Source organism: Bos mutus, chromosome 2, assembly GCF_027580195.1.
Source record: "Bos mutus isolate GX-2022 chromosome 2, NWIPB_WYAK_1.1, whole genome shotgun sequence".
In the NCBI taxonomy this organism is placed as follows: domain Eukaryota; kingdom Metazoa; phylum Chordata; class Mammalia; order Artiodactyla; family Bovidae; genus Bos; species Bos mutus.
In genome coordinates, this window is record NC_091618.1 from 106,925,760 (window position 1) to 106,952,453 (window position 26,694).

The 26,694-nt window shown below is 36.9% G+C and overlaps 1 protein-coding gene across 2 annotated transcripts in view; it reads left to right on the forward strand.

Moving 5' to 3' along the window:
* XIRP2 (xin actin binding repeat containing 2) overlaps positions 1–26,694 on the forward strand; it is a 79,640-nt gene that overhangs the window by 33,230 nt on the left and 19,716 nt on the right. For both annotated transcript variants that reach the window (XM_070357855.1, XM_005900481.3), the window contains one exon: positions 26,269–26,379. In XM_070357855.1, coding sequence (XP_070213956.1) covers positions 26,269–26,379 — 111 coding nt within the window. The remainder of the gene's footprint in view (positions 1–26,268; positions 26,380–26,694) is intronic.

Sequence of the window (26,694 nt, forward strand, 5' to 3'; positions counted from 1 at the left end):
TGTCTTTACATTATAACTCATGATAAACTACCTGTTATTTGTTTGCATAGATTAAATTTGAAGCATTATTCAGCTGCTTATTCTGATGAGTTTTCTGCTTTCTTAAAATCATCAAAAATTGAGTAGTGGAACCCAGATGTTATATGAAACTTACTGATGCAACCTCTAAATGTTATCTTACATGAAAGATTTATTTTCCCATTTCATTACTCCATTGTCATTTTTCACCAAATATTGTCATGGGTTATAATGATTTTTGATTGTGAAAACATTAGTAATAAAACTCATTAGATTGAGCCTGGCACTGTGAAAAATAGTAATTGCACTATAAATAGCCTTTCTATGAGGAAGAAAGTAACTGGGATAGTTCTGAAATGTTGTCATAGGACATAAAAGTATTTTTTGTTTTTTTGTTTTTGTTTTTTTTTTTCAGAAAAATCCCAAGGATATTTAGAGTTGTCTCAGTTTTGAATATTAAGGCAGTTGAGTGTGTATGGTGGTAGGGTAGCAGGGAAAGTATATCAGATTAATTAAAAGTCTGATATGTGAATTAGTATTTGTTTTCTTTTTCTGGCTTTTTGAAAAAAAAAATTTAAGTAGATCAAGTTTAAGGCAAGATTTCTTTTAATTTTTCCTAAAGGAAATGTAAATAAATTAAGATTGGATGTTGTGTTTTTTTTTTTACTGTTTTATTTTTTTAATTTTATTTTATTTTTAAATTTTACATAATTGTATTAGTTTTGCCAAATATCAAAATGAATCCACCACAGGTATACATGTGTTCCCCATCCTGAACACTCCTCCCACCTCCCTCCCCATACCATCCCTCTGGGTCGTCCCAGTGCACTAGTCCCAAGCATCCAGTATCGTGCATCGAACCTGGACTGGCAACTCGTTTCTTACATGATATTTTACATGTTTCAATGTCATTCTCCCAAATCTTCCCACCCTCTCCCTCTCCCACAGAGTCCATAAGACTGTTCTATACATCAGTGTCTCTTTTGCTGTCTCGTACACAGGGTTATTGTTACCATCTTTCTAAATTCCATATATATGCGTTAGTATACTGTATTTATGTTTTTCCTTCTGGCTTACTTCACTCTGTATAATAGGCTCCAGTTTCATCCACCTCATTAGAACTGATTCAAATGTATTCTTTTTAATGGCTGAGTAATACTCCATTGTGTATATGTACCACAGCTTTCTTATCCATTCATCTGCTGATGGACATCTAGGTTGCTTCCATGTCCTGGCTATTATAAACAGTGCTGTGATGAACACTGGGGTACACGTGTCTCTTTCCCTTCTGGTTTCCTCAGTGTGTATGCCCAGCAGTGGGATTGCTGGATCATAAGGCAGTTCTATTTCCAGTTTTTTAAGGAATCTCCACACTGTTCTCCATAGTGGCTGTACTAGTTTGCATTCCCACCAACAAGATATTGTTGCCCTTTGGTCGCTAAGGCATATCCAACTCTTTTGTGACCTCAAGGACTGCCCATGGAGTTTTTCAGACAAGATTACTGGAGTGGGTTGACATTTCCTTCTCCAGGGCTATCTTCCCGACCTAGGGATCAAACTTGCAGGTGGATTCTTTACCACTGAGCCACCAAGGAAACCTGGGATTGGATATACTTGTGATCTAAAATATAGCTTTACAACATAGGAATCTAAGTGAATCAAGTATGTGTATTTACTTGAAATTGATCGACTACATGATATATAGTCATTATTAATAATTTAAATAAATCCTACGTAGAAGTATAGGTTTTACAGATCCTTTAACTTACAGGAAAGCGGTGTGATAGAGTGTAAGAACTATGAGACTTGTAGATATGAGTTCACGCGCCACCTCTGAAGTTTATCAGCTGAGTCACGTAGACCCAGGGCCGCCTTCACGGGGAGCAGGTACACAGGACCCCTTGGGTGGAAGGGCCCTGCATTTAGTTTCATACTCTGCTATTATCTTGAAATTCTTCATGATTTTTGAACAAGGAACATTACATTTTCATTTTACACTGAGTATCGCAAATTATGTTGCCAGTACTACATAGTCCAAATTCATAACCCCCTCAAGTCAGTTTCTGTTAAGATGGAGAAACCGATGAGTGATTTGTCTATTTCACAAGGTGATTGTGGTGGTCAAAGATAACAATGGGCATTTCCGTGAAAGCATTTCATCATCTGTAAAATTTGATATCAATTAGGACACTTTATTTTGCAAAAGACCAAAAACCCAACCACAAACGTCTTAAACTAAAAAGCATATCACAGATTCATAAAAATGCAATCTTGTAGAAGGGAGATTTGATGTAATCTCCAGAGGTATACTAGAGCAGCTGGCTTGTGCCAACCCTTTCATTATTAAATTTTTAGGAATTTTGAAAACCAGATAATATCATGTTAATAGCTTGATATCAGCCATATTATGAATATTAATACCAAGGGAATTGGCAACAAATCAGGAATATTTTTCCTCCCGTCCTTCCTGCTTTCCTTCCCTTCTATTCTTCCTCCCTTTCCTCTTTCTGTCTTTTCTTTGAGAACCCATTGTTAAGCAGGTATTACATTACCATTGATTTACCTAAGGATTCACAGTATGTCTCTAGCACAGTAGCTAGGAGCACTTGGATGGAGCCAGATCACTTGGGTCCATATCCCTGCTCCTTAACTCGTTGTTGTTGTTTAGTCACTCAGTCGTGTCCGACTCTTTGGGACCCCATAGACCGTAGCACACCAGGCTCCTCTGTCCATGGGATCTCCAGGCAAGAATACTGGAAGTAGGTTGCCATTTCCTTCTCCAGGCGATCTTCCTGACCCTGGGATCGAACCCACATTTCCTGCTTTGGCAAGCGGATTCTTTACTGCTGAGCCACCAAGGAAGCCCTTCCTAACATATTAGCTGGTGACATTCGGCAAGTTTCTTAATATCTCTGTGTCTCAATTTCCTCAATTATAAAGCCAAGATTAGAATAGCACCCACCTGATAGGTTTGTTAAGAGCATTAAAAAAGCTGTTTTTGTAAAGTACTTAAGATTGTGCTTGGACCTTATAAACACTTTCCAAGTGTTTGTTTTAAAAACTGAATATCTCCTTGATCATATTTCTTTTCTTTTTTAACCTCTCAGCCTTACTTCCTCTGAGTTGGCCCCATTTTCACTCAAATTTTCCCCAGAAAAGACTAAAAATGATGGAGAAAAAGGAGAATCCTTTTCCCAGAAGCCCCAGGAAAAGCCTTTATAACATCTAATTGGCTCTAAATGGAATACATGTGCTTCCCCTAGAACTAAAGTACTATAGCCAGAGGATGCTGATTGGCTGAGCAGCCTCTGTGCATGTCCTCCACATCCCCTTAGGAACAAACAATAAATAGAGGCTGGGTAAAAACCATCAAACCAAAACAATCAACCAATCAAAAACAAATCAAACCTGGGTAAAAACAATCAAATCAAAAAACAATCAAAAAAATCAAAGCAGTCAAGCAATATGTGTGTGTATGTGTTTTGCAGATGTACTATTATAGGCTGTAATCCCTGCTCTGAGAACATGAAATACTAAAGTGTGTAAGAGTAAATAAAAAAATGCACTAAAAACCTGAATAGCTGCATGATTCTAAGCCTGTAATGACCTCTCTGAACTTCAGTTTCATTATCTGCCTTTAGACATACTAATAATACCCCATAATTCCATAAGGACTGCAATGCAATATAAATAAAATAGAAAGGAAACGTGGGAGAATGAACAAGTAAATACCATTTATTGACTCTTACACAGAAATCTGTAGGGAATAAAAGAAACAAGTCATCTGTCCTTAAAAGTCAAATTACTGACTTATAATTCTTAATGGAAATTTGAGATATCTATCAAATTTGGTTATAGGGCAGAAAATGCAGAAAACTCATGTTTTAGATATTCACTTAAATGTTTAAAGCGTTCTGAATGCATTCTAAAAATCTCTTCTTTTATCAGCAGGGATTGAGGACAAAACATTTATTGGTAGACAAACAGTTAATTCTGTTTTATCCAAATTGTTGTCATGCCTGAGAGTGTTTTCTGTCTCTTTGTTTAAAGTACTTGAGATTTATCTCTCTGCTAAGTTCTGCCCATAGCCAGAAAAATATTTAGTTTGCTAACATATATAAATTAACTTGGAAATCAAGTTTAATTAGAGTTAAAAGAAAGAACATTTGTTTTGGATTTCTGACAATATTTAACATCACAATTAGTAATAACTTCATAGTGAAGTGAAAATGTTAGTCGCTCAGTCGTGTCCAACTCTTTGCGACCCCATGCACTTGTAGCTTGCCAGGCTCCTCTGTCCATGGAATTCTCCAGGCAAGTATACTGGAGTGGGTTGCCATTTCCTCCTCCAATAATTTCATAAGGTGTAATATGAATTCCAATCTGCCTCTTTTTTTTCCCTAATGTATTGAAGTGAGATGTTTCAAGGTAATTAGCTATTTGGAAGCAGTTTGTCTAGAAGACAGGCAACAGGACTAAACAGGTTTTGAAAATTAAGCTATCTCTGAGGGTAAAGTTCCCTCTTTTTTTAATTGATTATACCTATTGAAAAAGAGGTTTAAATAGTGGGGGGAAAGCAGGTTCTAGATACAGGAACACTCACTATGCCAAACATTTTAAACTGGGAATAATGTCCTATTTATGTATTCTAGACTTCGACTTCAGAGAAGGCAATGGCACCCCACTCCAGGACTCTTGCCTGGAAAATCCCATGGACGGAGGAGCCTGGTGGGCTGCAGTCCATGGGGTCGCTACAAGTCGGACACGACTGAGCGACTTCACTTTCACTTTTCACTTTCATGCATTGGAGGAGGAAATGGCAACCCACCCCAGAATTCTTGTCTGGAGAATTCCATGGACAGAGGAGCCTGGTGGGCTGCCGTCTATGGGGTTGCACAGAGTCGGACACAACTGAAGCGACTTAGCAGCAGCAGCAGCAGCAACAGTTAGCAACATCACTTCTAGCTTGTGGGAATATCCTTATGTAAATTAGAAAAAAAGCCACTCTGGACAGTCATGGTCTCTGGGTAACAGGGGTGTGGAGTTCAGCTTCTTAGAGGAATGTGTTGGGGAAAACTTTATTATTATCAGTGGTTCTGGTAGTTAGTACTGTTTTTAATATCACCCATTTAGAGCCTGTTTTTCAAAGTATCCGTTACTTATTCCTGTAGATAAGAATGAAATCCAACCCTCCTTAAGGGATTATGAGCCATTCAGCATGTGTCCTGTTGATATTTAGATTAGAAATACCACATTAGCATTGTTTCTCATTTTGTCTTAGGACTGAATTCTCAGAATTCTATGCCAGTGAAAAGCAGTAGGTTCTTAATACTAGAATGGAAAGGACCACTTAAGAGGGATATTTTTAATCCACTCACTACAACAGGCTCCATTTGGGAAAACATTCTGAATAATCCATCCCCTCATCTTTAAAAAGAGATCTTGAAGTACATGGAGCAGATATTAGGATAAATGTGTTGTTGGTAGGAAAATGTCATTCTGCTTGTCAGAGTTTATTTTCACTCACCCATTGTATGGTTGCTGGGTTGTTGTTCTTTTTAAAGACTTTCATCCTCTCTTTCTTCATTTTTAACAGCTTTATTGAGATAATTTGCATACCATAAGGTTCACCCATTTTAAGTATACAGTTCAATGGCTGTTTAATATATTTACAAAGTTGTGCGGTGTCGCCACAATCTAATTTTAGAACTTTCCCATTCCTCCAAAAACCAAACCTTGGACCCATTAGCAATCTTAGGACCTTCCTTCTCTGAGCCATATTCTCACATTCAGGATTTGATCTTCATCCTCTCATGCTTATTTCCTCTTCTTCTTTCTCTTGTATTTACACAGTACTGAGTAGCTCTTTGTGTATTAATTGTGAAGTCCTAGCAGCTCTTTTCTGGAGTTGCTTCTTTTTTTCCTCATTTTAAGTGTTCTACATAGGGAAGAACAGATGGAGCTCCAAAAATCTGGTAAGTACTCAGTGCAATGCTGTGCTTAGGTAATTGCTTTCATATGAGAACGGCTGCACTGAATCTATGTCAAGAGTCTAAAGCATGCCTGACTTCCACTCCCTGCTGCCAAGTCTGATGTGGACCAGTAGGGAGCTGCAAGACAGGGTGTATCTTTCCACACACATCTGCTGTTGCAAAAAGCCTCACATAAACAGTCGTACTCTATTAAGATTATGTGGATTTGAAGCAATCTCTAGACAATTTTAGGTTGATAGAAAACATTTTTGACAGCTTGTGATATATCTGACATCTGTGTGTTTTAGACTCTTTAAAGGTGACCCATAATTATTTTCTAGCAAGCTAAACATATTTTTATCAACTGTATGTCCACATTGCAAAGCATTTCTCATAAAAAGTGTTTTAAGCCTGACTTCAGCTTTCTGCCACATAGATAATTTTTCAAGGGCCTGGATTGCTATTAACAACCCCAACCTAACCTATATCTCTATCAGCACACAGGATTGTGACCAAAAGTATGTCTTGAAAAAAAATTTTTTTTTTTTAAGTTGTGTGCATGGTTTTTAAATGACTATTGTAACTAAAGTAACCCAATCAAACAGGCAGTTTAGAGGAATGGTTAAGCCTATCAGTTCCAGAATCAGACAGCCCAGGTTATAGTCTCCTGAGTTAACCACATAACCTCCTCTATAAAATGAGGATTAAGTAACATATGTGTTAAGAATAAAATGAGGTGGTTCATGTAAAATTCTTACCAGAACTGACCAGCAGATATGAACGGTTCCGTAACACCAGCTACTATCAGTAGTAGTATTGACATTACTTTGCCATTCAAAGTAGAATACGATTCATAAACTTATTTTATTTATAAGTAAAATGACAAAGAAGGATGGCATTATTCTATGCCTCACACCTTCTTTCTTTTCGCCTTTTTGGCCTGGGGAGACAGAACCATTTCCTAGAAGCTCATTAGGCAATTCGAGATTAGTTTAAAATTAACATCCCTGAATATGCTTTGCAACTGGTAACCTCCCGCTACCCAGTCTCCATCTGCCTCCTCTCTTCCTATTCATGTCCACCTTCCTATAGCTCTGTATGTCTTGGTGAAACCATGTCCAGTTCTAACTGTTGCTATTAGACCTGCACACAGGTTTCTCAAAGACAGGTAAGGTGGTCTGGTATTCCCATCTCTTTACGAATTATCCATAGTTTTTGTGATCCACAGTCAAAAGCTTTGGCATAGTCAGTAAAACAGAAGTAGATGTTTTTCCAGAATTCTCTTGCTTTCTCTATGATCCAGTGAATGTTGGCAATTTGATCTCTAGTTCCTCTGCCTTTTCCAGATCCAGCTTGTACATCTGAAGTTTCTTGGCTCACGTACTGTTGAAGCCTAGCTTGAAGGATTTTGAGCATTACCTTGCTAGCATGTGAAATGAGTGCAATGGTGTGGTAGTCTGAACATTGTTTCGCGTTGCCCTTCTTTGGGATTAGAATGAAAACTGACTTTTTCTAGTCCTGTGGCTACTACTGAGTTTTCCAAATTTGCTGGCATATTGCATGCAGCACTTTAACAGCATCATTTTTTGGATTTGAAATAACTCAGCTGGAATTCTATCACCTTCAATAGCTTTGTTCATAATAATGCTTCCTAAGGCCCACTTGACTTCACACTCCAGAATGTTTGGCTCTAGGTAAGTGACCACATCATTGTGGTTATCCAGGTCATTAAGGCCTTTTTTGTATAGTTCTGTGTATTCTTACTACCTCTTCTTAATCTCTTCTGCTTCTGTTAGGTCCTTGCCATTTCTGTGCTTTATTGTGCCCATCTTTGCATGAAATGTTCCCTTTGTACCTCCAATTTTTTGAAGAAATCTGGTCTTTCCCATTCCATTGTTTTCCTCTATTTCTTTGCATTGTTCACTTAAGAAGTCTTTCTTATTTCTCCTTGCTATTCTCTTGAACTCTACATTCAGTTGGGTATGTCTTTCCTTTTTGCCTTTTGCCTCTCTTCTTTTCTCAGCTATTTGTAAAGCCTCCTCAGACAACCACTTTGACTTCTTACATTTCATTTTCTTTAGGATGGTTTTGATTACCACCTCGTAACAGTGTTACGGAACTCCATCCATATTTCTTCAGGCACTCTGTCTACAGATTTTATCCCTTGAATCTATTCCTGACTTTGATTTAGGTCATACCTCTATGGTCTAGTGGTTTTCCCTACTTTCTTCAATTTAATTCTGAATTATGCAATAAGGACTTCATGATCTAAGCCACAGTCTGCTCCCGGTCTTGTTTTTGCTGATTGTATAGAGCTTCTCCATCTTCAGCTACAAAGAATATAATCAATCTGGTTTCAGTATTGACCATCTGATGATGTCCATGTGTCAAGTCATCTCTTGTGTTGATGGAAGAGCATGTTTGTTATGATCAGTGTGTTCTCTTGACAAATCTCTGTTAACCTTTACTGTGCTGAAAATGAGCAAAGAAACTAATCTTCCCCATGGCTTAGACGGATTTAGAAGCATCAACATATGAAGCCCCATCCCTATCCCCTGGTTTCTTAGGCAGGCAGGACCTTGGGGGATAGTACAAATACTCATAAATAAGAGTAAGTTATAAGAATAGATTCAACACTTTCAAAATATCTTGAATTGGTTGCTTTTCTTTCTATGATCATCTTACTGATTCTCCAAAACAAAATTTGTAGGAACAAGATTTATCCCAGTTATTGGAATATTATGACCATAGTTCCTCTTCTTCTGAATGGTACTGTGAGTTTTCCATTTCTGTAACCTCTTTGTTCTTATAGAACCCATTTTCAATTTCTTTTACAGAAGACAAGTGTGTTTACAGATATACCCTTCACTTCTTTCAAGTAAAAGGAGTTAGGATTGCTCAGGAGGAAAGAAATGGCATTGTGCTTATCACAGGGCCTGTGGTTGTTGAGGGAGTGTCACCTGGACCCTTTCCACAAAGACACAAAATCACGGCAGAATTTCATATTCTTGGTGCTCCAACACATGATCTCAAAAAGCTTTTGATGTTGATAAAGATGTAAAGATTATTTAGACATAATCAAGTTGTATGTCTTCTTTTATGGGAGACAGTAGACATTTAGGGAAAGTTGGAATAGGAAAAGAATATATATTTGTATAGCCCATTCTTCAATCTGAAGTGTCCTATTAGTTTAAAATTATAACTGTGCTCTGTGTATAATTACACCTAAAAAGCTTCTCAAGTATGTAGACAATATAGTATATTTACTAAATACACTTTCTTTTTAAATTTAATAATAAAATGGTAAGATACAGTATTTTAAGTTCTGAGATTATGCTAGTTTGTGAAGAGCAAGGAAAATTATAACAACAATAGAAATCATTAACATTATACAATCATTATGTTTTCAGAACTTAGTAAAATCTGCAAAAATGTGGTTTTTTCCATATAATTACTTTTATGAAAATGGGCACTTGACATCAGAGGATATAGTATTAGCTTTTTCTGCTGCTTCTGGATCTGATATTTCTCAAAATAAACCTGTCCTCTTGGGGCTCTGAAAATGATTGGATTGAGTCAAGCCTGTCTGTTCTTTTGGATGTTCATTTATTCATTCGTTTGCATAATTACAAATGAATTATCCTGCTACAAAAACAAAACTGGAAGAACACAAGGCATGAGCAAAGCAGCAGCATAAAGAGGAAATTCTTCTGCAGAGATGTCTTTAGGAAATTCTTGATTTTTTTTTCAGTTTCTTTGCAAATCTCAACATCACAGAACCCAAAAGTAAGATTACATCTCCTTCCAACAGGCTTTTCTTCTGCTTCTTCTTTATCCCTCTCTGTCCTGAGTGATCTACTCAGCATGGTCCAATAGACAGCTCTTTCAGTTCAGTTCAGTTCAGTTGCTCAGTCGTGTCCGACTCTTTGTGACCCCATGGACTGCAGCACTCCAGGCTTCCCTGTCCATCACCAACTCCCAAGGAGCCTTCATTTTCAACCCTGTCAGGAGGACAGAGCATTTCAGGTACCACCCACTAGGTGGACACCAAAAGTAGGGAGCCAAGTACTCAATCCATCTTCCTTATCCTTGGGTATATGCCATGGTCTTCTAGAGACATCATTCTGCTTTGGTATTTGAAATCCCTCCATTGAATTATGCAATTCATCATATTGCACAGTGTATAGAAATATATTTGGGGAAGATTTGTGAGGCTTCAGTGAAGTCAAGACTTTAGGCTGGGGTCCAGTTTGTGAACCCGTTATCATAAGCATTTTTTATCATTATTCTAAAAGTATCAACAACAAATTCCCCCAATCACATTTTCGTTGTTTTGTTTTTCTTAGAGGATCTAAAAAAGGAGTATTCCTTTCTTCCCCTCAATTTCTTTTCTTTCCTGTCTTTATTGTTTCCAGCCCTTTCATTACTAAAGAGGGGATTATGACAATGACAAGGTGTACCATCAAGTCTGGGTACAGAAAATAGAGAAAGAAAAAGCAGTAATTTATGGAGATGAGGGAATGCAAGGAAATATGGGTGAGAGAATTAGAGATACTTACATACACAACTACTTTTTCTATATCAGAATCAGATATATTGTGTTGATTTCCTCCTGTAAAAATAGTGGTGAGACAAACAATATCATTTCAGACAAATACAGGTTAACTTATTTAAATATAATGATCATTGTCTCTGTGTTTAGCACTTATGCTCAGTAAAATTTCTCTTATAATTCTGAGATATGTAATCAAGTATTTATCTTTTACTGTTTCCTAGACCACTACACTTGAAGTTTTAAAGACTATCACCCCTTCTTAGCAAAGTCTATTTGAATCTCATCTGCTCTGACCCCTCCTTACAGAACTAATTTGATCTTCAGTCATGAATCTCCAGCAAGTGGGTGGGTGTTCTACCCTTTACATTGCCCTGGAGTTGATAAGTACGATTGGAGGAAAATCCAATACAGGTCAAAGGCTATGTCCTTAAATTTCAATTCATCTGATTTGTTTCTATATATGTATAGGAGTTAAATGGCTCAATTTTTAAAAGCTATAGATGTATCAGTTCAGTTCAGTTCAGTCGCTCAGTCGTGTCCAACTATGTGCAACCTCATGAACCTCAGCATGCCAGGCCTCCCTGTCTATCACCATCTCCCAGAGTTCACTCAAACTCACATCCATCGACTTGGTGATGCCATCCAGCCATCTCATCCTCTGTTGTCACCTTTTCCTCCTGCCCCCAATCCCTCCCAGTATCAGAGTCTTTTCCAATGAGTCAACTCTTCGCATGAGGTAGCCAAAGTACTGGAGTTTCGGCTTTAGCATCATTCCTTCCAAGGAACACCCAGGGCTGATCTCCTTTAGAATGGACTGGTTGGATCTCCTTGCAGTCCAAGGAACTCTCAAGAGTCTTCTCCAATACCACAGTTCAAAAGCATCAATTCTTCGGCTCTCAGCTTTCTTCACAGTCCAACTCTCACATCCATACATGACCACTGGAAAAACCATAGCCTTGACCAGATGGACCTTTGTTGGCAAACTAATGTCTCTGCTTTTGAATATGCTATCTAGGTTGGTCATAACTTTTCTTCCAAGGAGTAAGTGTCTTTTAATTTCATGGCTGCAGTCACCATCTGCAGTGATTTTGCAGCCCAAAAAAATAAAGTCTGATACTGTTTCCCCATCTATTTGCCATGAAATGATGGGACTGGATGCCATGATCTTCGTTTTCTGAATGTTGAGCTTTAAGCCAACTTTTTCACTCTCCTCTTTCACTCTAAGAGGCCTTTTAGTTCCTCTTCACTTTCTGCCATAAGGGTGGTGCCATCTGCATATCTGAGCTTATTGATATTTCTCCTGGCAATCTTGATTCCAGCTTGTGCTTCTTCCAGCCCAGCATTTCTCATGATGTGCTCTGCATATAAGTTAAATAAGCAGGGTGACAATGTACAGCCTTGACGTACTCCTTTTCCTATTTGGAACCAGTCTGTTGTTCCATGTCCAGTTCTAACTGTTGCTTCCTGACCTGCATATAGGTTTCTCAAGAGGCAGGTCAGGTGGTCTGGTATTCCCATCTCTTTCAGAATTTTCCACAGTTTATTGTGATCCACACAGTCAAAGGCTTTGGCATAGTCAATAAAGCAGAAATAGACGTTTTTCTGGAACTCTCTTGCTTTTTCGATAGATGTATACTTTTAGGCAAAATGAAACTATTTAAACATCTACTTAAAGCAAATAGTTCTTTGTCCTTTTTTTGTAAGAGTCTCTTTTCAATTTTGAGACCCCTCTAACTTTTGTATTTTTTAAATCTTTGCACGTGATTACCAGTATTATATTGATAGAAAAGATGTTTCACTGAATCACCAACCTTAAAAGAAATAAAACTGTGCAGTTACCTGATAGACTAGTGAAAACCATATTAGGGGGAAAAGACTCAGTGATTTTTGAAATCAGTGTGCAATAAAAATTACAGCACATGAATTTTTTAATTCTTTGAAGGTGTTTCAGAGCAGTTCTTCAGCATAAATATTTAGCTACTTGAGGATAACGACCCTCCTTTCTTGTTCCTAGTTTAAACACACTTTAGGTACATCACAAGTGCATGTTGAGCACATAACTTACTGCTTTTAGGTGTTAAAGCATTGATTCTATACTGATGGAATTCTTGTTAACCTCTGTACCATGGTATATGTTTGGAATTTTCAAATCCTGTGCAGCATTTTCCCTTTAACTCCTTTTACTGATTAAGTCCATGGGTAATCAACATGTAGAATTTAAAAATGGGAAAATTCTTAACAAATCAGATGTTATAAAGTGTGAAGGGCCTTGTGTATTTCCTGACATTTACAACAGTCAGTGGTAGGTCTTTCTTTCTGTCTCCTTCAATACTTCCCTACACTCTATCCCGGCAGATTACAAATCAGGATTCTAACTGCGACTGAAATTAGCTGTCATTTACTTACCTGATTTCTCACTTGAATTGATGACAAACTCCAGCTCATAATCTACCATTCCTATTTCCACTTCATTATCTTTCCATTCCTGATGTTACTAGTAGATACATTCACTAGTGCAACTGCAACTAATTACCCTTCTATTTTTCAGAAGTTTCCCTCATTTTGAAGAAAACCCAAGTGATCAGAGTAATTTGTAATCATAATTAATAATTACCCTGAAAGGCTTGGTTTGCACAGATTATCTTGGAGTGCTTACATCAGAGCTAAATCTGTTTTATTGCACTTTCTTCTGCTTGGATTTTTATATAAGGAATTAAAATGTATCGCTCCAGTGAGTAGGACTGATGACCATAAAGACTCAGAGGGATGGTGAAAGGAGGAGGCAGGTTTGTATAACAGGAGCTCTTCATGATCCTTTTAGCAGAGAAATTTTACTGTCTCAGTCCTCCCAAAGGAATTTGTAAAGTCAAATGGAACATATATTGCCAAGAAATAAGCCCAATTCAGTTTCATCATAAGACATGAATAGTGTTTTCTACAATGAATGGCATCCCTTTTCTTGTGTTTTTAGAGGGTTTCTGTTTGATTAATAAGACTGCAGTGTTGATAAATAACACTTTCTTAGAAGAGATAATGCCCTATTTTCATTCTTTTGGACATCTGCACCTCCGTCTACCCCTGGGGACTTCACCATCCCATGAGGCAGAACCAGTCTCCACTAGCAGAAGCTGTAAATACCATACACTCACTAACCTGGCCTTCCTGGTATGTAGGATTCAAGCTTGTTGACTGGACTGCACCAATCAGACATTTCCAATTCAAGCTTTGCATGAGGAAGTAATGAAACAACATGAGAAGCAAAAACTATGTAGAAACAGTTTTGGTGATAGCTAGTAACAGGAGATTAGCTACATCAAGTTTCAAGAAATAGTCACTGTAAAAACAGTGTTCATGATACAGTATCAGTGACTTTGGCAGTGGGTGTGTCCAGTGTCAACCGCAAGGGTGGATTCACCAGAAGGTTCTGCAGCTTTATTCAGCATGGTTTCTCGCTATAAAACCTCCAAGTCTCATTCTCTGAGAATATTTCAGGAATCATATTCCTGGTGAGTCTGAGAAATACACTTCTACTGTGAATTGTTTCTTTAACAAAGTACCTTTCCTATTTATATCAGTTAGACTCTGATGCTTGGCACTGGGAGCTGTGACTGATAATATACATATATATGTGGTGGTTTAGTCACTATATTTTGAACTTCCCTGGTGGCTCAGACGGTAAAGCATCTGCCTACAATGCGGGAGACCTGGGTTCAATCCCTGGGTCACGAAGATCCTCTGGAGAAGGAAATGGCAACCCACTCCAGTGTTCTTGCCTAAAAAATCCCAAGGACGGAGGAGTCTGGTTACAGTCAACAGACTAAGTCTATGGGGTTGCAAAGAGTCGGACATGACTGAAGAATTAACTTTCAGTTAGTCACTAAGTTGTGTCCGACTCTTGCAACCCCATGGACTGCAGCCTACCAGACTCCTCTGTCCATGGGTTTCTCCAGGCAAGAATACTGGAATGGGTTGCCATTTCTTTCTCCAGGGGATCTTCCTGACCCAGGAATTGAACCCGAATCTCCTGAATTGCAGGCAGATTCTTTACCAACTGAACTATGAGGGGAAATTACAAATCTTAACATTCAACTTGTTATTTACATGAGAGGCAAAAAACAGGACCTTTTAATGAAGAGTTAAGTGTGAAAAGAATTGTATAATAGTGAAAAGAAGAGAAGCGAAAGCAAAGGAGAAAAGGAAAGATATAAGCATAAGAATACAGAGTTCCAAAGAATAGCAAGAAGAGATAAGAAAGCCTTCCTCAGTGATCAATGCAAAGAAATAGAGGAAAACAAAAGAATGGGAAAGACTAGAGATCTCTTCAAGAAAATTAGAGATACCAAGGGAACATTTCATGCAAAGATGGGCTCAATAAAGGACAGAAATGGTATGGACCTAACAGAAGCAGAAGATATTAAGAAGAGGTGGCAAGAAAACACAGAACTGTACAAAAAAGATCTTCATGACCAAGATAATCAAGATGGTGTGATCACTCACCTAGAGCCAGACATCCTGGAATGTGAAATCAAGTGGGCCTTAGAAAGCATCACTACGAACAAAGCTAGTGGAGGTGATGGAATTCCAGTTGAGCTATTTCAAATCCTGAAAGATGATGCTATGAAAGTGCTGCACTCAATATGCCAGCAAATGTGGAAAACTCAGCAGTGGCCACAGGACTGGAAAAGGTCAGTTTTCATTCCAATTGCAAAGAAAGGCAATGCCAAAGTAATGCTCAAACTACCACACAATTGCACTCATCTCACACGCTAGTAAAGTAATACTCAAAATTCTCCAAGCCAGGCTTCAGCAATATGTGAACCGTGAACTTCCAGATGTTCAAGCTGGTTTTAGAAAAGGCAGAGGAACCAGAGATCAAATCACCAACATCCGCTGGATCATGGAAAAAACAAGAGAGTTCCAGATAAACATCTATCTCTGATTTATTGACTATGCCAAAGCCTTTGACTGTGTGGATCACAATAAACTGTGGAAAATTCTGAAAGAGATGGGAATACCAGACCACCTGACCTGCCTCTTGAGAAACCTATATGCAGGTCAGGAAGCAACAGTTAGAACTGGACATGGAACAACAGACTGGTTCCAAATAGGAAAAGGAGTCCGTCAAGGCTGTATATTGTCACCCTGCTTATTTAACTTATATGCAGAGCACATCATGAGAAACGCTGGGCTGGAAGAAGCACAAGCTGGAATCAAGATTGTCGGGAGAAATATCAATCACCTCAGATATGCAGATGGCACCACCCTTATGGCAGAAAGTGAAGAGGAACTAAAAGGCCTCTTAAAGAGAGTGAAAGAGGAGAGTGAAAAAGTTGGCTTAAAGCTCAACATTCAGAAAACTAAGATCATGGCATCTGGTCCCATCACTTCATGGGAAATAGATGGGGAAACAGTGGAAACAGTGTCAGACTTTATTTTTTTGGACTCAAAAATCACTGCAGATGATGACTGCAGCCATGAAATTAAAAGATGCTTCCTCCTTGGAAGAAAAGTTATGACCAACCTAGATAGCATATTCAAAAGCAGAGACATTACTTTGCCAACAAAGGTCCATCTAGTCAAGGCTATCGTTTTTCCTGTGGTCATATATGGATATGAGAGTTGGACTGTGAAGAAAGCTGAGTGCCGAAGAATTGATGCTTTTGAACTGTGGTGTTGGAGAAGACTCTTGAGAGTCCCTTGGACTTCAAGGAGATCCAACCAGTCCATTCTAAAGGAGATCAGCCCTGGGTGTTCTTTGGAAGGAATGATGCTAAAGCTGGAAACTCCAGTACTTTGGCCACCTCATACGAAGAGTTGCCTCATTGGAAAAGACTCTGATGCTGGGAGGGGTTGGGGGCAGGAGGAGAAGGGGACGACAGAGGATGAGATGGCTGGATGGCATCACCAACTCGATGGACATAAGTCTGAGTGAACTCCGGGAGATGGTGATGGACAGGGAGGCCTGGAGTGCTGCGATTCATGGGGTTGCAAAGAGTCAGACACGACTGAGCGACTGAACTGAACTGAGATCAAATCCCTGTGAACTGACTCTTCGTTGGATATCAGTTCATGAAAGATGAATCAGAGAAAAACTAAATCAGTGATCTGAAAGCTACTCTCTGGCCATGCCTCTATAGAAATTTCTATGTCCTGGGGGCCAGAATGATTTAGAAGGGTTATAATATGCACAGGCACCTTTTTGCTTCTCTTTCAATAAACCTCACAAATCCACTTCTTCTCTGGTAGAATAAAGAATATACATATTGAAACTTGTTTTTTCTTTTGTTTCTGGACTTATTTATATAATGAAAAATTTCATGGCAAAATATATTGACATAACCAGAGACAATCTACTTTCTTTCAATCTTTATTTTTTTTCTTTTGCCTTATTTACTGTATATCTTGAATTACTTGGGAAATAGCTGATGCAGAGTAAGTGTACAATGAATATTTGTTAAGCAAATAACAAATATTCATGTAGCACTTATAAGCCAGGTTTTCACAAATGTTACTCTGATTCTCCTTGCAGTAACCTTCTAAGATAGGCACTATTTCATCTGCCCCCTACACGCACACACACACACACACACACACACACTTTTTTGGACAAGAAATGAACTCATGGAAGAGCTAAGTAATTTGTCCAAAGAAAGTGAGCAAATGTGATCCAAACTCAAGAAGGCTAATTCCAGAGTCTGTGCCTTGTAATTTTTTTATTCTGCTGATAGTCATTAAGCATGCACCATATGTCAAGCACAAAAGATTCCGTGATGAGTGTGATATTACTTTGCCCTCAAGAAGCTCTCTCTATCAGAAAGACAGACACATAACAAATGATTACAAGTGCAATATGGTAGATTCTATGATAGAAAATATAAATGAGGTTTGTTAGGACACAAAGGTTGTGATAAACTTTACTCTGGATGAGGGATAATTGAGGGGAATCTGAGAGTGGAGAATGCTTCAGCTGAGACTTAAATTTTTTTTTTTTTTTATAAATGTAGAACTACATTGTAGGTGAAAGAAACAGCTTATGCCACAGGTAAATTCATATATTTATGAATATAGTGAAACATAATTGAGTCGTGGGGCTGGAAGTGTAGCCAAAGCCTGCATAAGAGAAAAAAAATTTTTATTTTATTCTAAGGCAATCAAAACCCATTGAAGAAACAAACAAGGGAGAAAGAAGAATAGATATGCATTTAAGTAATGTTTTTCCTAGCTGTATAGGATTGACATAAAAGTTAGATTGAAGAAGGTAAGTTAAGAGACTACTGAAATAGCAGATTAAATACATGAGGGCTTAAATGGGTCAGAAATTCTAGAATAAAGGGGACACCGACTCAAAAGATAATTAAAGGTAGAATTGGCAGGGCTTTTACTGTCAAATCAACTGAATATTGGTGAAGAGGAGTTGTGTAATGAAAAGGTACAATTCTTCTTTTTATCTATTTTGGTTTGAATTAATTAACATAATATACATGTTACCCCTGGTTTTCTTTTTCTTTAAATTATTTTCATTCTTTTTGCAAGCTTTTTACTTGCAATTTCACTACTCCTTGAGACTCCATGTTTTAGCCTCTTTTATTGTACTTTTATGTTTATTTATATCCAAATGCCCTTTTGTTTTTAAGATGCCTTACTTCTATGTTAGACTGAAATGTTGTATACATGTATATGTGTGTGTGTGTGTTAATATATAATATATATATTATACTTCTAAATAATACTTCTAGGTGTCTTTTACTGAAAATCAAATGTTTTATGTATCCTGTTTTTTTACTTTATCAAATAAGTATCCTATTTATATAACTAATATGTTTGATGGCTCAGTTGAGAGTACATCTTTTACAAGTTCTTTTTATGAATCTTTAGCATTTTAGATGCTGAGATATGACTCTATAAATAACACTTTGGGGAAAGAGGCGGACAGAATTTTAGCAGTGAAAGCCAGCATTACTTATTCAGAAACCTCTCTTTGAAGTCAAATATTTCTACTTTTAAATTAAGTATTTTTATTAAAAATGATAAGTTTTGCTCTTTATAGCTAGATGTGACCAAAGCATAATTCTTTTGAGTCAGGAAATAGTTGATATTAATTGAATGATAGCATTCAATTAAAGTATGAATTAGTATGAATTCAATAAAGTATGAATTCAATTCTCTCAGAGACTTATACAACAATCCTACATAATTTGTGCATTTCTATATATTACAGATCTTAAGAGAATTTCAAGTTAAGTGAGCCATTTTTATTCCATTAGATATATATGTACATATTTATATATATTGCACAGATATAGAGATAGACTGACAGATTATTGATATGTAGATAGGTTGGTAGATAAAACTTTTATTAAAACAATACTGACAGACATACAGATGGCTAACAAACACATGAAAAGATGCTCAACATCACTCATTATCAGAGAAATGCAAATCAAAACCACTATGAGGTACCATTTCACACCAGTCAGAATGGCTGCTATCCAAAAGTCTACAAATAATAAATGCTGGAGAGGATGTGGAGAAAAGGGAACCCTCTTACACTGTTGGTGGGAATGCAAACTAGTACAGCCACTATGGAGAACAGTGTGGAGATTCCTTAAAAAACTGGAAATAGAACTGCCTTATGATCCAGCAATCCCACTGCTGGGCATACACACTGAGGAAACCAGAAGGGAAAGAGACATGTGTACCCCAATGTTCATCGTAGCACTGTTTATAATAGCCAGGACATGGAAGCAACCTAGATGTCAGCAGATGAATGGATAAGAAAGCTGTGGTACATATACACAATGGAGTATTACTCAGCCATTAAAAAGAATACATTTGAATCAGTTCTAATGAGATGGATGAAACTGGAGCCTATTATACAGAGTGAAGTAAGCCAGAAGGAAAAACATAAATACAGTATACTAATGCATATATAAGGAATTTAGAAAGATGGTAACAATAACCCGGTGTACGAGACAGCAAAAGAGACACTGATGTATAGAACAGTCTTATGGACTCTGTGGGAGAGGGAGAGGGTGGGAAGATTTGGGAGAATGGCATTGAAACATGTAAAATATCATGTAAGAAACGAGTTGCCAGTCCAGGTTCGATGCACGATACTGGATGCTTGGGGCTAGTGCACTGGGACGACCCAGAGGGATGGTATGGGGAGGGAGGAGGGAGGAGGGTTCAGGATGGGGAACACATGTATACCTGTGGCGGATTCATTTTGATATTTGGCAAAACTAATACAATTATGTAAAGTTTAAAAATAAAATAAAATTAGGAAAAAAAAAAAAGAGACACTTTAGTTCTTCTTCAGTGTTTCTGCCATAAGGGTGGTATCATCTGCATATCTGAGGTTATTGATATTTCTCCTGGCAATCTTGATTCCAGCTTGTGTTTCATCCAGTCCAGCATTTCTCATGATGTATTCTGCATATAAGTTAAATAAACAGGGTGACAATAAAAAAAACAAACAAACAATACTGACAATGCCTAGCAAAATGCTATAGAGATAGGTGGTGCTCAGTAGCTGTTGGTAGAATAAATAAATATATAGGTGAAGTGATATGAGGTCACTCACATTTAGAGATGCAGTAATTTCAAAGGAAAAAGTTGCTACTTTACTTTTTTTTACAAATGTTTTGCATCATCAGTCTCTTAGGATCCAATAGTCCAACCAGCTTCAGGGAGCATTCATCGCTTCAGGCAGCCCTAGTACTAAATGAAGTAAAACTGGAGTCTTCACTTCCGAGTATATACAGGGATACAAAGGATCATGACTTACATTTGCCTGGACTCTTCTTTCCCCTTTATAGTGAAAATAAGGATAAAATAGTATCTTTTATTGTCATCACAAATATATCAACTTAATTTGTTGATGTCGTAGTAATTCTGCCCAAAGCATTCTACTGTTGTTTTTACATAATGCTTGATAATGCATTGATTTACCAACCCAATGAATAATAACAATTTACAAAAGAAAAAAAAACATACAGATTAGTTTCTCACCAATAAGATCTTTTATAAAAAGAACATTTGAAAATAAATTTTCCTATTTTGAAAGGTTCTTTAGTTTCTGTGTGTGTTTGCTGCCTTTGTGTATCTTTTGGTTTCTTGATACAGGCTTTTCTTCCCTCTAATGATTTCAATTTCTCTTTATAGCATAACAGCACTGCCCATGCTCTTCCGTAAACGTTCCAACCATTTGAGTGTTACCAGGAGAACTCTGCTAAGTATACTTTGTCAGTGATTGACATATTATTGCTATATGCATCAGCTTCAGTAACCCTGCCTACCAATTATGAAATGTTCAGTATCAAAGATTATCAACTGAAATATCAAAAAATGAAATCATACGATTTTATAGAACTTTAATTTTTAAACTAGATTTTTATAAAATCATAAAGTTTTCACATTCCTAAGAAAAGTTATTTGTATCCATGCATTCACTTCTTGACATTTAGAGGGGAGGATCTACTCTCTACCAGGAAGATAAACATCAAGATTTGAAGATGCATGAGTTCAGTTATGAGAAATGTGATAGGTAGGTAATAGAGATATGTACTGACCATATAGGAATATGATAATAAAAGCAGGAACAGGTACCTCTGTATAGAAAAGTCAGGAAAGGTTTCAAAGAAAAAACAATTTTTGAGCCAAGATTCAAAAGTGTGTAGTGAATGAGGAAAAACCCTAACATGAAGCTCAAACTATAGGGATATCAAATTTTATGCTGTAAAATTTTAAAGTAAATTTTTTAAAAAGTGAAGAGAAAAAACTCAGGGCAAAAATAAAACATGTTTGAATTCAAATATATCCAAATCTAGACAAACACAATATATCAACCACAAATTTTTATGTTCGTCACTTAAAGAACTGATTATTCTTTCAAGTCTTGAATCAACTGACATCTTTGTTAACATAAAAAGCACATTTTTGGTATTATTTCTGCCTGTTTGACAATGGTACAAACCCTTCCTGGTTTTATTAAGAATGAGGTTAGTGATGGGTAAAATTGCTGAATTACTAGCATTGAAAATGAGCTATTTTTTCCACTTTAGTGAGGCAGTTATTATCTACTCTTCTGCCAGTTACATCACACTTTATTTTAATGGATGTACTTCTAAGAGTCACAATAATAGTGAGTCATCATAAAAAGCTTGTCTTTTTTCTTCCCTTACTCATTGTGATAGCATGAGTTTGCATTTTTATCACTGGAAATGTACAATGCCTTTTCTTACAGTGATAAGAACAATGGCAAATTAAGTAGGCAAAGTGTGGAATCTTTTCTGTGCTGGAGAAATCCCTTTTGGAGAAATGTATATGCATGGAAACTTTGTAATATACTTGATTAATCTATGAGCTGATACCAGATTGGCATGAGTTATGCAAACATTATAACATTTTTTTATTTTGCCCGATGTTGTCTAGATTCCAAAATTAGAGCATATATATCATATGTTTCTTTTCAGGGATGAATGAGATTTTTTTTAAAAAGTTAGGTGTGATTTAGTAAGTTACCCATAGTAACTTATGACATACCTAGTATAAAGGAGGGCGTGAGTACTGATTTTGGTTGATCCACCTGTGAACCCAAAATTGTATTTTTATTCTTGCAGCCAATCTATATTTGAATTTAATTTTTTAAGTATTAATACCAATTTCATGAATTGTTTCATGTGAATTTATGTATGGTGTTCTGGCCAGAATTCTTTATTGCATTTATTTGTATAATTGGATTTCTTCCTGATCATTATGATGATCCATCCTTTTATCTAACCCTTCAGTCTATAGACACCAACACTTGGGAAGAAAGAAAGTCAGATTTAAAATCCAACTCCACTAGTTACAAAATATGAAACACAGTAAATAATGGAAACAAAATCTTGGAATAATTTAAGACAGGCTTTATGTAAGTTACAGAAAACAGGGGGCAGTAAAATTGATGCATTGACACTAACATACCGAACTAGTGTAACAATTATAGTTCTGTTTCATAATAGCACGTAAGTGCTGAAGTAGAAGCTTATACCTCTAAACTAAATTTATGTATCCTTGTACTGTTTATGTGTTTATGTTGTGTCATCTCCCACAAGAAAATATATTTAGAGATGATAGGCCTGGATTTTTTTAAACCAAATAGATACACATTAAGTATAAAGTGTTTGCCCCAGAAAATAATAATTTTTTAAAAAATGTGTTGAAATATATTTATTTACTGTTTTTCTACTCCCAACATTTTGCATTTATCTTTCTCAGCACACCAAGTTAACTTACTGACTTTATTCTTTCAGCCTGACAGTTAGCAGCAAGTATCAGAAACTCAAATTGCTATGGTTCCAGGCAGGTTTGGTGTGAAACATTAGTGAGTGATGGGAACAGGGACCAACTGAAAAGTGTATGTCCCAACTAAGACGGGTGGCCACTTCTTTGTCCAGCAAGCCACTGCCATGCTGGAATGTGAATCCAGTGTTGCCGGATCTTCAAAATTTCAAACATAAGCAGGAATCTTGATTATTTTTGTAGGCGTTAACTAGCTCAAAACCTTAAAATCATTGAGTGGGTCAAATAAATGGGTCTCTGGATCACAGCTTGTCATATGCGCCTCTAGGCAGAGATGTCATTCTGTAGTAATGATCAAAGTGCCCTTCCATAAGGATCTTGTCACTGATCAAGTTCCCATGTCCTTTGCTCTTTCACTGTTTAATCAGTACTTCCTATTTCTCAGTGTGTCAAAAGAAACCCATAGAATATCCCCATTATATGTCGATAGATAGAAAGATCTGCCATAGTTGCAAACAGTTTTTACACAAAGAAATGTTATTTGTACCCGTGCATTCCTTTCTCTCTGTGGTCTTCAATGACAGTTTTAATTCTCTCCATGCATGCTAAGTCGCTTCAGTCATGTCTGACTCTTTTCAACCCCATGGACTGCAGCCTGCCAGGCTCCTCTCTCCATAGCGTTGTTCTCCAGGCCAGAATACTGGAGTGGGTTGGCGTGCCCCCCTCCAGGGGATCTTCCTGACCCAGGGATTGAGCCCGAGGTTCTTATGTCTCCTGAACTGAGTAGGTGGGTTTCTTACCACTAGCACCACCTGGGAAACCTAGGTGATGACAACAAAAGATAATACTTTTATTATTTCCTCCAGCATAATGTTATTAATAACCTTAAATAAAACTTGATTATGCACAACTTCTTATTATAGAATTATGATTCTCTGAACTTAAAGGAAAGAATATGGATTATTTACTTTCTATACTCCCTCTTGAGAAAGTAAAGTACACATTCGTTCATTGTTCTAACCCCAGGTCCTAGGACATTCTCAGGCAAATAGAAGGTTGAATGAAATTAATTTGTTAATGGAAGTTTTATTTTGTTTTATTCATTCATTCATTAAGTAAACTTTTCCTTAGCATAAACTATGCATCAAGCATGTTAATAAATATCATGTGATAAATGACTAGAGCTGGAAGCGCATTCTGCTTAGGAAAATATTACACTGGTCTTTAATTTAATGAGGTATAATTTAAATTTTTTCAGGTACCTTTTCAAATGCCTTTTTTAGATATTCAGTTATAACTTTATTGAAGTATAATTGAAAAAATTATAAGATATTTAAAGCATACACAGTGATAATTGGTATACTTATACACTGTGAAAGGATTCCTCCCATCTAGTTAATTAACACACCTAATGGAATATTAGGTGTAAATATTAGGTTTACCCAAAAATATTTGGGTAAACTCTGGGAGTTGGTGATGGACAGAATGGCCTGGCATGCTGTGATTCATGGGGTCGCAAGGAGTTGGACACAACTGAGCGACTGAACTGAACTGAAGTGAATGGAATATAATCTACATTTTAAAGTACAAACCTAGATTTTGGCTTCAATTCTCTGTAGGACATTTGAGAGGTTATCAATTTTTTGTCTTAATTCTCCTTCCCAGAGAAGTGTAATAAGATCAAGTCATGTTTTATATACATATATGTGTGTGTGTGTGTGTGTGTGTGTGTGTGTGTGTATACAACTTCCCTAGTGGCTCAGTTGGTAAAGAATCTGCTTGCAATGCAAGAGACCAGAGTTTGATCCCTGGGTCAGGAAGATCCACTGGAGAAGGAAATACCCATTCCAGTATTCTGGCCTGGAAAATTCCATGGATAGAGGAGCCTTTCAGGCTACAGTCCAAGGGGTCACAAGAGTTGGACATGACTTAGCAACTAAACCATATATATATATATGTGTGTGTGTGTGTGTGTGTGTGCAAATATATGACTGCCACTTTATTAACTTTGACCCTATATACCAAATAGACTTGGGGGAAAAAAGCCAAACACTGCAAGTATACTAGCAAGAAGAAAAAAAAAATCACAAGTCAAGATCTCATGAATTAGCTTTAATATAAATTTATTCTTGGTTTAAAGGTTTAGAATTTAATCACTTAAAACTATTTAACTCCATGTTTAAAAAGAAAAACTTTAGTGCTTCTATTTGATTAATAATAATAATTCACCTTTGCTCACTTGACTATACTTTAGTAAGACAAAGTTTTTATTACTGAAATCCCATATCAAAAACAGCACTTGCTAGTCATGTAAATTATCAAAAGTAAAGTGAAATCCCAACTTCAAAGGTGTTCAAATAGATGTGTTCTTGGAGAGTCATCTGTCTACATTCTATTTTTTGATGGTAAGATTTTTAGCAGTATGCCAAATGTTTCATATCAATCAAACAATCATATATTTCTGTCAGATCCCATCCCATAGTAACAGCAGGGATGGATCACCAAAGTTAGTAGCAGTTTCAACCATCCAGTTCAGTCAGGATCACCTATGCTAACTTAACTGGAGAAGGCAATGGCATAACTAAAATCAAAAGTAGCCTGATGTGTGATGATGGAGATATGCTAGCATAATATGGCCTGTTTATATTGGTTTTATGTAATGATTATACTCTTAAATTAGACTCTAGATCTGCCACCAAATCAGAAGGTCAACTTGAACACAGGAATGTCTTTCTGTAACATGAAAATCTGGCTTATAAACAACAATATTAATATATTTCTTTTTCATCAAGGATTTTCATTTTCTCTTTGAGAGTCATCCTTGTCATACGGGGTATGAGTTGCCTTGTTAACATTTGTTGCTTTTTAAGGGTGGTAAACAGAATACTGGCTCCTGAAGATACCTGTATCTTAATCCTCAGAATTTGTGGATATGTTAAGTTATGTGACAAAGAAGAATTAAGGTTGAAGATGGAATTACAGCTGCTAAGTAGCTGACCTTTTGACAGGGAGATAATCCTGGATTCTGTGGATTAGTCCAATGTAATCACAAGGGTCCATAAAAGTGAAAGGGGGATCAGAAGAGAAAATCAGCAAGATGGCAGAGTGAGAAAAAGTTTAACTAGAAGAAGGAGGCCACGATCCAGTGAAAGTGGGCAGCCTCTAGAACTGCTGGAGGCAAGAGAATGGATCCTCCCCTATAGCCTGGAGAAAGGAATGGCACCTGCTAACACCCAGCAAGACCCATTCAGTGTTTCTGACCTATACAACTGTAAGATACTAAGTTTGTGGTCATTTGTTACAACAGTCAAGCAAAGCAATATACGGAGGAAACAATTTTTTTCAGAAGTCTCTTTCACTGAAATTGCACTGATAAAATGAAAGTTAAAAATTTCAGAATTCTCTTAAGGCATTGTCTATTCATTCATTCATTTTCAGGAGGTAATCCGTAGCAGCCAGGTCGACATTTCAAGATGCAGCCAGGAAATGGAAAGAAATGAACCAGAAATTTCCGAAGCACACAAAATTGATGTTCTTGGAACAGAAATGGTAACTACTTAGAAAAAACACTTTCCACACAGTTTCCAGAACTGTGTGGACGTTCTGATCTTGTTATAAACAATTGCTTTTATATTCCTTTATGTATTTAATACCAATACACATCAGTGTCTCTTTCCCAACTTTGAAGTCTTTGAAATATAAAATGAGCACCCTGAAAATATAAGGGTACTTTAGATGTCCATTCATATATGTTCTGTTATAGCATGAGCTCATGCATTAAAATAAATGATCAGTGTTTAATTTGCATCTCTCTATGTGTACTGAAGTCTTGGATGAAAATCACTCTGCAATGTAGAATACGCT